General features: G+C 46.0%; 1 protein-coding gene across 3 annotated transcripts in view; it reads left to right on the top strand.

Moving 5' to 3' along the window:
* The window catches only part of LOC138975778 (sulfotransferase 1E1-like), a 39,921-nt gene extending 26,442 nt beyond the window's left edge, over positions 1-13,479 (top strand). For all 3 annotated transcript variants that reach the window (XM_070348528.1, XM_070348527.1, XM_070348526.1), the window contains exons 2-6: positions 1,110-1,315; positions 1,607-1,930; positions 10,298-10,401; positions 10,770-10,956; positions 11,665-13,479. In XM_070348528.1, coding sequence (XP_070204629.1) covers positions 1,132-1,315; positions 1,607-1,930; positions 10,298-10,401; positions 10,770-10,956; positions 11,665-11,774 — 909 coding nt within the window. In that variant the 5' untranslated portion in view covers positions 1,110-1,131 and the 3' untranslated portion in view covers positions 11,775-13,479. The remainder of the gene's footprint in view (positions 1-1,109; positions 1,316-1,606; positions 1,931-10,297; positions 10,402-10,769; positions 10,957-11,664) is intronic.
* Positions 13,480-13,687: the final 208 nt, after the last annotated feature.

Raw genomic sequence — 13,687 nt, 5'->3', positions numbered from 1 at the left:
TTCCAAGTTTGCTCATCAGATTAACATTAAATTAATGTTAACTTAATTAAAGTAAAAAGTTAACATTAATTTAATGTTAATCTGATAAGCAAACTTGGAATCCGATATCGGTCCGATATCGGTCCGATATCGGATTCCAAGTTTGCTCATCAGATTAACATTGAATTAATGTTAACTTAATTAACGTAAAAAGTTAACATTAATTTAATGTTAATCTGATGAGCAAACTTGGAATCCGATATCGGATTCCAAGTTTGCTCATCAGATTAACATTAAATTAATGTTAACTTAATTAAAGTAAAAAGTTAACATTAATTTAATGTTAATCTGATGAGCAAACTTGGAATCCGATATCGGACCGATATCGGACCGATATCGGATATCTTGGTCCGAGATATCCGGTCAAATCCGATATCGGACCGATATCGACCCGATATCGTGTGCTGACTGGGTAATTGGTGCTGCTGAATTAACATACTGATCTAGGTTCTAGTAACAACATGCAACACCAAATGTCCTGGCTACATAACATTGTTCTGTAAGAGGACGTACTACCTCCTACATGTCAAAACTACCGGCACGGTTGGCCTAGTAGTAAGCGTCCGCCCCGTGATCGGGAGGTCGTGTGTTCGAACCTCGGCCGGGTCAAACCTAAGACTTTAAAATTGGCAATCTAGTGGCTGCTCCGCCTGGCGTCTGGCATTATGGGGTTAGTGCTAGGACTGGTTGGTCCGGTGTCAGAATAATGACGTGACTGGGTGAGACATGAAGCCTGTGCTGCGACTTCTGTCTTTGTGTGGCGCACGTTATATGTCCAAGCAGCACCGCCCTGATATGGCCCTTTGTGGTTGGCTGGGCGTTAAGCAAAAACAAACAAACAAATTTATACATGTCAAAACTATTTGATGGTCAGCTTTATGTTACGATGTGGGTAGAACTAGAAGGTGGGGGGAAGGGGGTGTTTGGGGCGGGGGGGGGGGGGGGGGGGGAGAAGGTTAAGGGGAAAGAGAGCAGCATTACTGATCATTGCTGTTGATTTCATTCTGAAGGAAGAATGTGGGTTTGCTGTAATTTTCTCTTTATAATATGTTTCATCTTTTCCTGGTCAGAAAACAAGTAACCTCGCATAAAATGGAGCAAAATATCCAAGATGATCAACATTATGACCCAGTCAAAAAGAATGGCGTCATCATCGATGGTATGACCTTCCCACCCAGACAACCTTGTGGCGTTCCATGGAAAGAGCACATCGAAAATCTTCGTTCCCTGGAGCTCCGCAGAACAGATGTGTTCATATGTGCCTATCCTAAAGCAGGTGATTTTCTTTATTTTTTTTACCCATTAGATACAGTGGAACCCCCATTTTAAGACCTCCAAAAATCTGAGAAAATAGGATCTTAAAAAGAGGAGAGTCTTAAAATGGGGGTTAATTTACACAGCTAGGTTATGAACAAAAAAAATTGAGAAAAAGGGAGGGAGTCTTCAATGCAAGGGTCTTCCTCTGTCACAGTAAGTACTCCTGAAAACATTGTCAGGAATCAGATTTTTCTGTGCGCCAAGAAAATTTGTGGTGTCAAAATCTAAACAAATTATCGTCTTTTTGCAGGAACCCACTGGTTATGGGAGGTAACACACATGCTTCTGACAGGAAAAGTCGAATACGAAACACGCACCAAAGAAAACCTGATGATGGAATTCATCACCAAGGAAACCATTGACAACCTTGATTCACCTCGCATCATGAACACTCACGTGCCGTTTAGTATGCTGCCCGTGAAGGAGATGAAGGAGAAGGGAGTGAAAGTTCTGCACGTGTATCGTAATCCCAAAGACACTGTGGTGTCCATGTATTTCCACTTCAGACAGGTTTTCCCGCACCTGAAAGATTATTCCTTGTTGGATTTCTTGAGGATATTTCTTCAGGATGACAGTGAGTAGAGATAGATTTGTAAGTTTTATTGAAAGGGAAGAGAATGCAGTGGGTTTTGTGGGTATGCGGTGTTGGGGGGGGGGGGGGGGTGTGTTTGTCTGCCTGCATTTGCCTACCCATCTTCTTGCTCTCTGTCTGCCCATTTGCATAATTATATCTATCAACCCATCAGTGCATCAAACATGTCAAATGAGGTCATTGTAGTGTACCCATCAGTGCATTAAACATGTCAAATGATTTCTTTGTAGTGTATGAATGTGCCAATCTGTAATTGTGTCTATCTGTTGGTAAGTCTGTTTTTACATTTAGTCAAGTTATGACTAAATGTTTTAACATAGAGGGGGGAATCGAGACGAGGGTCGTGGTGTGTGTGTGTGTGTGTGTGCGTGCGTGCGTGTAGAGCGATTCAGACCAAACTACTGGACCGATCTTTATGAAATTTGACATGAGAGTTCCTGGGTATGATATCCCCATATGTTTTTTTCATTTTTTTGATAAATGTCTTTGATGACGTCATATCCGGCTTTTCGTGAAAGTTGAGGCGGCACTGTCACGCCCTCATTTTTCAACCAAATTGGTTGAAATTTTGGTCAAGTAATCTTCGACGAAACCCGGACTTCGGTATTGCATTTCAGCTTGGTGGCTTAAAATTTAATTAATGACTTTGGTCATTAAAAATCTGAAAATTGTAAAAAAAAAAATAATATTTTATAAAACTATCCAAATTTACGTTTATCTTATTCTCCATCATTTGCTGATTCCAAAAACATATAAATATTTTATATTCGGATTAAAAACAAGCTCTGAAAATTAAATATATAAAAATTATTATCAAAATTAAATTTTCTAAATCAATTTAAAAACACTTTCATCTTATTCCTTGTCGGTTCCTGATTCCAAAAACATATAGATATGATATGTTTGGATTGAAAACACGCTCAGAAAGTTAAAACGAAGAGAGGTACAGAAAAGCGTGCTATCCTTCTCAGCGCAACTACTACCCCGCTCTTCTTGTCAATTTCAATCAATCAATCAATCAATGACGCTTATATCGCGCATATTCCGTGGGTACAGTTCTAGGCGCTCTGCAGTGATGCCGTGTGAGATGAAATTTTATACGGCCAGTAATTGCAGCCATTTCGGCGCATATTTACCTTTCACGGCCTATTATTCCAAGTGACACAGGTATAGGTAGACAATTATTAACTGTGCCTAAGCAATTTTGCCAGGAAAGACCCTTTTCACTGCCTTTGCCATGAGCGGTGGACTGACCATGCTACGAGTATACGGTCTTGCTGCGTTGCATTGCGTTCAGTTTCATTCTGCGAGTTCGACAGCTACTTGACTAAATGTTGTATTTTCGCCTTACGCGACTTGTTTTGCTTTGTTATTGTCTGGATATACCTCTACTATATAAAAATGGATGTAAATGTGTGTGTGTGTGTCTGTCTGTGGTCGCCATGACTCACGGATTAATATGTAAAGCGCATTGAGCATATATATGATTATAATTACATATTCTTACGCCGAATCACATGATTTGCATTGACCCACTTCGATGCTTAGGTTATGATAAAAGCTACCCCGTCTAGGTATAAGGGGAGCAACCCCAACTAAAAAAGTGACTGCACCAGCATGACTGGCACCCTGGGTTACGTCCCATGTAGCACACTACGTCATCAATGGTGCTGGTCACGTGATACCCCTTCAATCGACTACTATCACTCAAGGGTGACGGTTGTGTTTGCTTTTGCTCTGGCTGGTTTTGTGTCTACGGCACCCACCGGCCTCGGCCCCCGTCTACTTCTTGCTGGCTTGCAGCTGGTGAGATCGTTCATTTTTTCTTGAATGTTTTATTGTTTCTGCTGTGAATTTCGCATGTCCGTTGGACTCTGAAGTTTTCAGCAGTTGTTTGGCTTCCTCACGGTCGCCATTTGCATTAGCACGTTGTCTGGCTTCTGTTGTTTTAGCCGGGTTCGGTCTATTAACGCTGTCGTAGCTTGCTTTGTAGCTGCCGTCGGTAGCTTTTACGTACGTGCTTATCTATTTGCTTGCTTGCTTCTGAAATGTTTGTGTCTGTACGGACTTTATTATTTTCAGACTTGTGGCTTCCTCCTTGGTCGCCATTTTTAGCTAGCATGTTGTTGTTATGTTGATTTTTCGTCCGTACTCGGACGCTTAACTCTTCGTATAGCTAGTTGTTTAGCTGCCTTTGGTAGCTCCTAAACTGGTTTTAGCTGCCCTCTTTGCTGGCTTCTGAAAGGTTGGCGTCCTTTCGGACTTTGCTAGTTTCAGTTGTTTGATTATTTTTCTCTTGGTGCTTACATGGCCGTTAATGAGAATTAGAGGGAGCTAAGGCCGAGGGTTAGGGCTTGGGCCCTGCTAAGCTCTATCCCTCAGCAGCCTCTTATTTTGAAGAACTCCGTTGTTGTTCATGTTGGCACATTTTTAGGCAATTTTTTACGTTGTTCTGTGCCGTTTTTTATGTTACGGACGATTGGCCGTCTGGCTCTCTGCCGTCCGTTTTGGCCTCTAAGGCTGTCGTTTTACGTCTGTTTCGGCTCCAGAGTCTAGGGCTCTGGGGTCTGCACTTATCTTTTGCTTATTTCCAGAAATAGATTCCCTCGTTCGCGAGGTTTGCCGCGGCGGACTTCGTCGCCAGCTCTGCCCCCCGCCTGGGGGTTAGGCGACGTTCTCTCCTTCAGACTCTGGGTCTTCTCCGGACCAGGCTGCTGTCCACCGCGATGTTTCTGGACGGTCCCTTGGGGATCTTCTTCTCCTCTTCCTGGCCGGCATTTGTTGCCTTCCGCTTGCGGTAGCGCAACAGTGCATGTCCCTCCGGGGATCCGGCCACTTCAAGGTTGGTGTCTGCAGCAGCCGTTTACGGCAGCTGCACTTCCGGTTTCCGGAATCGGATGTTCTCCTGCTAGTGAGCGACTTGCGTTCACGTCGGGTCAGAACCTCTCCGTACTCCAGCAGTCGGTTCCGACAGCTGGGCTTCCTGCTTTGGCAGGAAGTAGGGGTTCACCGTCTAGTGAGCGACTTGCGTTCACGTCCGGACCGAACCCCGCCTTACACCAGCAGTTGTACGCGACAGCTGGGCTTCCGGCTCCGGCCGGAAGCAGTGGTTCTTCCGCTCGTGCGCAGCCTGCTGTCACGTCCGGTGCGTCCCACATCTTACGTCAGCAGTCGTCCGCGACAGCTGCTTCCGGCTCTGGCCGGAAGTAAAAGGCTCACTGGCTAGTGTTCGGACTACGTTCACGTCCGGTTTGAGCCTTGCCTTACGTCAGCAGTCGTCCGCGGCAGCTGCGCTTCCGGTTCCGGCCGGAAGTGTAGGTTCACCGGTAGTGCACAGGCTGCTGTCACGTCCGGTTCGGGCCTTACCCTACGTCAGCAGTCGTCAGCGTCAGCTGGGCTTCCGGTTCCGGCCGGAAGTGTAGGTTCACTGGGTAGTGCTCAGGTTGCTGTCACTTCTGGTTCGAGCCTTTACCTACTTCAGCAGTCGTCCGCGACAGCGCCGCTTCCGGTTACGGCCGGAAGCGTAGGTTCACTGGTTAGTGTACAGACTGCTGTCACGTCCGGTTTTGAGCCTTGCCCTACGGCAGCAGTCGTACGCGACGGCTGTGCTTCCAGTTCCGGCTGGAAGTATCGGTTCACTGGTTAGTGCACAGGCTACTGGCACGTTCAGTTCGAACCTTGCCTTACGGCGGTGGTCGTACGCGACCTCTGCGCTTCTGGCTGCGGACGGAAGTGTGAGCTCACCGGTTAGTGCACAGGCTGCTGTCACTTCTGGTTCGAGCTTGCCCTACTTCAGCAGTCGTCCGCGACAGCTTTGCGTCTGGTTCCGGCTGGAAGCGTAGGTTCACTGGTTAGTGCACAGACTATGGTCACGTTCGGTTTGAACCTTGCCTTATGTCGGCGATCGTGCGCGACCTCTGCGCTTCTGGCTCCGGCCGGAAGTGGGGGCTCACTGGATAGTGGACCTGCTATGGTCCCATCTGGTTTGAGTCTGGTTTTTTCGTCAGCAGTGCCCTTTGGGCTTGCAGGCTCCCTGCCTCAGGCGGATTAGCAGCTACCACACACTTCGGTAGTGGGTTCTGCCGTTCTCCTCACTTCCTGTGCCTTTGGTCTTCGACGCCTCTCATCCTCCTCTTAGTCAGGGGTGAAGTTTGGCCGTTGACCTGCAGGAAAGGGGCTTCAGGCTCCGGCCTTCCCAGCTTCGGGACATTAGCGGCTCAGAGGAGGTTGCCTTTGCCCAAGATGTCCCGGAATTTGCTGTCGTCTTTTGCCCCTCTGCGTGCACCTTTGCCGGTCACGCCGGAACTTCTTCTTTGGGGAACGTTTCGAGTCCCCTGCTCTCTGAGCAGACTCTCTTCCCCTCTGAGGAAGTGGGCAGACAGCTTTTGGAACTTGCTTCCATCTCGGAGACACTCCTTTACGGAGTTCTTTGCGCCCTTTACACTCAGTTAAGAGCAGGACGCAGGGGATGCTTTCTCCACCTTTGCTAGGGCGAATTTAGAACGGAGAAGGCCTTCCTCTCTGCACAATGCCCATACGGTCATGTACAGACGGGACTTGTTCCTCGCCCATTCCTAGTTTGTGAGGAATCAATGAGACACCCTTAGTTCTTCACCCTTGGTGGATGGGTCTCTCTTCGGCCTCCTGGCCTCTAAGGCCTCCTGGCCTTCAAGTCCTCCTGGTCTCTGAAGCCTCCTGGTCTCTTAGGCCTCCTGGCCCCCAAGGCCTCCTGGCCTCTAAGGCCTCCTGGCCTCCAAGGCCTCCTGGCCTCCAAGGCCTCCTAGGCCTCCTGGCCTCTAAGGTCTCCTGGCTTCCAAGGCCTCCTGGCCTCTAAGGCCTCCTGGTCTCCAAGGCCTCCATGGCCTCCAAGGCCTCCTGGCCTCCAAGGCCTCCTAGGCCTCCTGGCCTCTAAGGTCTCCTGGCTTCCAAGGCCTCCTGGCCTCTTAGGCCTCCATGGCCTCTGGGCCTCTAAGGCCTCCTGGCCTCTAAGGTCTCCTGGCTTCCAAGGCCTCCCTGGCCTCCTGGCCTCCAAGGAGATAAAGATTTGTGGGGACCTTCAGGTCTCTTCTTTTGCTCTTCAAGCTTTGAAGCAGCAAAACGGGCTCTACCTAAGCAGACTCAGCTTTTTCAGGCTAAGTCCTCCGCTCAGGTTTATCCGGAGAGGTTCTTCCTTTCACAGACGTCTTAGTCTGTGTTTTTTGGGAACAACAGCCGGCATTAGGGCATCCGGGTTTTTTAGCCTCGGCTGGTACAACAGCCATTTCTTCCGTTGGTGGTGGTGGTTGTTGTTTGCTCTTTTGGACTCGGTCCTTGTGGGTCTTTCGCCGATTTAGAGTCTTTCTCTAGCGATCGGACTTGTTCTGGTGTTTCGTCCAAACTTAAGGTTTCTTGAGTTGGCCTCGGAAGTTACATTCAGATTTTACTGAGTTTGCATTGGTTTTAGCAATGCATGGTGAGGGGTCATTCTTGTGGCCTATCACTTTTCTCAGCTTTATTGGCTAACCCTCCCCTTTCGGTGGAGGTCTAGTTAATTTCCTGGTTTCTTGGTGCGGGCTTTCAGCCCAGCATCTTTGATGGCAGGTCTACGGGCGTTCCGGCTCTCAGCCTTAGCTCGTGTAATAGTCTCCTGCCTGGCATGGGCGACTACGGTCTCCGTGTCTCTAGAATTTGTGTCTTCCTCTTCTCCCTCATCCTGCCATGAGGCGAGTCGGGTCGACTTCCGGTGGGGTGGGTTGCCTGTTAAGGTCACCCTTCTACCGCTTGCATCTATTACGGACTCTTGCCTGTTGTGTTCCGTGTCTGATTCTCGGTTCTGAGGTATCAGACGTGTTTGGTTTTTCAGCCAGACTCAGGATTTTTCTGGGCTCGGTCGGCCGCGGAATTTACTTCGGGCCCTTCGTCTTGAGAACTCTCGTTCAGGGAGTCTTAAGGCTGGTTAGCTTCACAGTTTTCTGTTTTTCCTTTCCAGTCTCGTTTCTGTTTTGGGTTTTTGATTTTCTTTCATTTACCTACAAGCAGACTGCTTTGTGATCACTCTGACTTTAGTCTTTTCGGTTAGAGTCACCGGTCACATCAGGCTTTGGCCACCGCGTTCTCCGCTCTGCTGGCGGCTTACACTTTTCGTAGGCCGCTTCTTCCTCTGTTTACCTCCCTCTGTGCTTCTGCATGGACTGGTAGTGGACTTCTGGTGACCGTCTCTTCTGAGTTGTTTCTTTGAGTTTGACTCTGGTTTTTTGTACTCAGACGTCTCTCTCTCTTTCTAGGAAACAGGTCACTCCTCTCTGGAGCTGACCGTTATCTCTCCGGCCTTTCGGGCCTCTCTCCATGCCAAGGTTTTTTCTTTGGCATGATTGTCTTACGGTCCTGGGGAAGGTTGGTGCTTTTCATTTATGATCGGTCAACCTTACGCTTAGTCGTTTCCAGGGTTTTTGGCATTTCCTTCCAATAGTAAGGGGGGGGGGGGGGGGCAGCTTGTCTGTCCCTCTACTCGGCTCGGGTTATTCAAGACTTGAGCCCCTTTCTGGGCTGTTTTTTATGGTTCAGGAGATGGGAAGAAGTGCTGAGCACAGCTTACGGGCTCTCTGATGCTGTCTTTCGCATTTTTTGCCTGAGCGGCATTGCGACTGTCATTTAGGTTGGTTCTCGGTCCTCGTTCTGTCTTTTGGCAGTGGGCCAGTTCCTGGCAAGGGTTTTAGAGTGAGCTAGATGTTTTCTTTCTCACCGGCTCTTTCCCTGATGTTTGGCAGTGGGCCAGTTTTTTGGCGAGGGATTCTCTTCCCCTCCGCCTTGGCGTAGCTATCGGCTATCTTTCCCCTAGGTTCAGCCCGAGCTCTTTTTCCAGGGCCTGGGCCTCCTCCTCGGCCGTTTTACGGTCTGGGAGGTTGGATGATGTCCTGCACACAGCTTACTGGTGCTCGGCTTTTGTCTTTATCAGTTTAATAGGGAGACATTGCTGCCTTGGGCCTCTTCCTTGGCCGTCTTGCGGTCCCACAGAATGAGCGAAGTTTTGAATACAGCTTATGGGCGATCAGACGATGTATTCATCAGCTTTTATCTGAGAGACATTGCTTCGCTCTGTAACGATGGATCAAGGTCCCTGCCTGCCTTGGTGGCAGCGGGCCAGTGCTTTTCCAGAAATTGATGGTGAGTTTGAACTTTTTTGATCTTACCCACCGCCTGGTTGGAGTTATCTGCAAATCATGTGATTCGGCGTAAGAATATGTAATTATAATCGAAAATTTTTATCTAAATTTTGATTTGATTAATATACTTACCCGAATCACATGAGTAATTCCCTCCCTCCTGCCCCGCTCGATTTTTTCATGTTCTATTAGTCGATTGAAGGGGTATCACGTGACCAGCACCATTGATGACGTAGTGTGCTACATGGGACGTAACCCAGGGTGCCAGTCATGCTGGTGCAGTCACTTTTTTAGTTGGGGTTGCTCCCCTTATACCTAGACGGGGTAGCTTTTATCATAACCTAAGCATCGAAGTGGGTCAATGCAAATCATGTGATTCGGGTAAGTATATTAATCAAATCAAAATTTAGATAAAAATTTTCGATTATGCGCTATAGCAAATGTCCATTATTATTATGACAAAAGGCAAGAAAAAGAAAATGTGCATGCACACTGTCTAAAAGCCACAGATGTGCACCTGGGTTTCAGTTTCCTGATACATTGAGTTTCCTGATACATTGTTTCCTTTCTCAGATCATGCAACTCCCCATTATGGAATACACCGTATAAAGTTCGGAACAGAGTCTTACTGTTCATCTGTGCATAATGCCAGTGATAATTGACATTCTATATTGCTATTATACGTAGAATAAATGAAGAAGAAACAGCTTGACTGCAAAGTACAGGAATGTTCTCGAAGCCAAGGGAGGCAACTCTGGCTTTTCTAGCCATGAAAGGGAGGTAACTCTTACCATGCAAGCATACTTTATCATTCTCAAACGTAAAACCCGGGCGAAGCCGGGCCCTGGAATGCTAGTATATATATATATATATGTGTGTGCAAGTTGATGAGGATGTTTTTTTTTGCTGACTTTCCTTTCCTTCTTTCCAACTATTCTTACTATCCTCACACCACCCCCCACTTTGCCAACGTTCTTCTTCTCGACATCCACTCCTGTGGCACGCACGAATGCAGCAGTCTTCTTTAGGGCCATCAGGTCGCCAAACAGCTTCTCCTGCAGGGGGGTCTCATCCGGCCAAGCATGCTTCTTTTTTTCTTCCTGCAGCGGGTCTTGCCAGTTAGATCACTTTGCTGCTGAACATTTGAGGAAAAGAATCAGAGTTTCTAATACATTTATTTTATAATCATTATTGCATCTCATTTCAGTGGTGTACGGCAACTACTTTTGCTTCATAAAACAAATGGAGGCCTTCATTCAACAAAATCCTGATGTTCCAGTGTTCCAGCTTTCCTATGAGGCAATGCGAAAGGTAACATTTTTCAAATCAATATTACATAGAAATACATGTATATATAACCAGGTGTTCGGCTTCGCATCGCTCTCGCTTACTGTTGTCTGCGACTGCGTTAAGAATTCTAACTTCTTGTTTACAAAATGTTTTATGTGACTCTTTCTCTGTGTGTTTCGGGGGGTAAGTTTTTTGTGTGTGCAATAACAAACCCACTGAACTCAGTTCCGGTCAAATATTTAAGTGTAAAAAAAAGGTAAACCTAAGCAAGTGCACTTTTCCTCCAGCTAAATGACCAAAAATTATAATTATCCATCATAGTTTTCATGTTCATATAGTGCTACATTTTACAGGATCTGTATTATTGTCTTTTTATTTTTTTTCACCAGGAAAACCAAGTGCAGCATGTGCAGAGACTGGCAAAGTTTCTTGAAGTTGAGGCATCAGAAGACCTCTGCGAGAGAATCACTGAGGCGTGCAGCTTCCAGAAGATGAAACAAGCGGACCAATCTAAGACCCTCCCATCAGAAATCTCTTCTCATACGATGACAAAGGACACAAAGATGTACAGAAAGGGTATGCTTTGTGTGTGTATGTGTGTTTCACCTAAAGTTTGAATGAGGCAATGCGTTGAGGACCTTCTGAAAGTTACCGGTTTTGTGTTTTTTTGTCTTGATCATTACATTTACCCGCTTAAACAGCTTCAAAAACCACCTTTAAAAGGTTCTAAGAGGAATTACACCTACACCGTTCAGCATGGGATACTTTAGACAAGATAGGTGATAAAAACAAAATTTGATAGTTCTTTCCAATGACATGCAAAACTTGTTCTGTTGAAGCTGTTCTGATTTGTTGTCGATTTTATTGCAGGAACTTAGCGTTTATGAATTTGATTTTGTGGGTGTCTACATGTATTGTAGGTTCCACTGTACAAACATTGCCTTGTGTAAAATCAATCAATTTTTTGGTGTTGAATATGGTACTGTAGTGGAATGGATAGCCTTTTGTACAATATGGTTTTATAATTAACGGCCTCATCACAACGACCTGTACTAAAACGTATCTGCCTGGTTTTTTTTGTTATGATGGACAGTATAGATTCCAGCCTTTATCCTGCCTATGCATTTCTCCTCCCCATTCAAGATATCCCCCCCCCCCCCCCCCAACCACCCCCCTCCCACCCCTTTTGGACCACACCCGTTTCTCGCCTTGTCCTTAGTTTTTCCAAGCAGTAGGCACTAAATTACTGCAGCCTTTGATTAATTGCTCATCTGTGTTTTGCAGGCGAGGTTGGAGACTGGAAGAACTACCTGACTGTTGCCATGAATGAAATGATGGACGGTGCCATCCAGGAAAAGCTGCCTGGTTCATCTTACACACTGCAGTACACCTGAACTTCTCTCTGATCTTGCACTTCAAGTTACTATTCTAGATAAGAAGAGACTAAGCTTTGTAAACTCAGGAACAGTGTTCTACTGCAAGCCTCTAATGTTATTAACAGTAATGTTGAACTTTGGCGTGATGAATTCATAGCTCACAATTCAGGGGCATTTTAGCCTCCAATTTTGCAGAACCTGCCCTTGTTAGCATAACAAGTCGTTTTAGATACCTTTGAAGTCACGAAATGAACTGTACAGATGCTTTTCAATTACATGCGTTTTTGATGGAAAACACATCAGCAAAGCCGCCATTTCAAAGGAAGGGAGGCAACTCTGTCTGACTGTCGATATTTTGTATGCATTTTCTTGTCATTTTCGTCGATCAAAGGACCAAATAAATTCATTCTGCTTAAGTTCGGAGCTCAATCCATCAATTAATTTCATGATAAATATTCTTTGGTTTGATTTAAAAGGGACTCCTATCAAAAATAACTCAAAAACGCCACTGGATTGTGAGCTATCAATTTATCACGCTAAAGTTCAACATTACCGTTAGGCTTGCAGTAGAAAACTGTTCCTGAATTTACAAAGCTTCATTCAACATTAACAGTGAAAAGACACCTGAAACAAATCGTTGTTATGTACTCAGCATCTTTCAAAGCTGACTGACCTGGATCGCTTTGACGTCTAATCCAGTGCTGTCGGCCGTTGAATTTGAAAGATTTCAGGGACAGGCGTAGTGGTAAGACATCGGCCTCCTAACCAGACTGTCGTGAGTTCAAATTCTGGCCGCCGCTGCCTGATGGGTTAAGGGTGGAGATTTTTCAGATCTCCCAGGTCAACTTGTGTGCAGCAGACCTGCTAGTGCCTTGTCCCCCTTCTTGTGTACACGCAAGCACAAGACCAAGTGCACATGGAAAAGATCCTTTAATCCATGTCAGTGGGTTATAGAAACACGAAAATACCCAGCATGCTTCCCCCGAAAATTTAATGGGCGTATGCTGCCCGAGGGGCGGGGTAAAAAAGGTAAAAAACATGAGTGAACGTGGGAGTTTCAGCCCATGAGCGAAGGAGAAGAAGAAAGATTCAAGGGACTGTACTATCCATTGGTGAATTAATTAATGTGCAGTCAAGAGTTCACTGCCTTCCGCTGTGCACAGGCGCCTGAAGTAAATTTGATGTCGTCTAGGCGTCTGTTAAGCATGTCCTTAATTGGACCAAGTCGACTTCGCGTAGCTCACTTTGCGAAGCTTCCGAAACGAGTGTTCGTCCCTTAATTGAACTACTTTCAGCATAGCTTCACGAAGTCCAAGGGAATGCACTCTGCTCTTTCGAGTGTGATTTCTACGTCCATCTTGAATCAAAAAGCACTCTTCTGACAAAAACAAACTTCGTCGCAGAGCTATGTCAAAACTTGCGAAGCGAAGGAGGGTACAAAGTACTTCGCCGTAGCTGCGGGTTTTCGGTATAAAGACTTCACGAAGCTTCGCCAAGTCCGCTTCGTGCTCGATTAAGGACGGGCTCAACTGTTAGCAATACTAATTTAGTTACGTCTCTCACTCCTTCCTCAAGTTCCCCCTCCCCTCCCCTCCAGGCTCCCCTTCCTTTCCCTCCTCCCCTCTCTCAGCCCTTTACAAAGGTTTATAATCTGTTATGATCATGTCACATTCTTTGTGTCTTTACATTTGGTTCATACTTGATTAAATAATTGTTGGCAAGCTGGGAATAGAAATGAGGTTGACTTGTGTGTGTGTTTGTGTATGTGTATGTGTGCAATAATAATTGAGTGTGTATTTCTGTGTGCATGTGTCTGTGTTTGTGAATGCATATTATAGCAATTCACAGATACTACTGTACTAAACAGATGTAGATGAAAGTTTACACATGAATTCTTCCAGATAATGTTCCGAGGCTTTTTCTTTTTCATT

Source organism: Littorina saxatilis, linkage group LG9 (assembly GCF_037325665.1).
Source record: "Littorina saxatilis isolate snail1 linkage group LG9, US_GU_Lsax_2.0, whole genome shotgun sequence".
In the NCBI taxonomy this organism is placed as follows: Eukaryota; Metazoa; Mollusca; class Gastropoda; order Littorinimorpha; family Littorinidae; genus Littorina; species Littorina saxatilis.
This window is presented reverse-complemented; position numbering and strand designations above follow the sequence as displayed.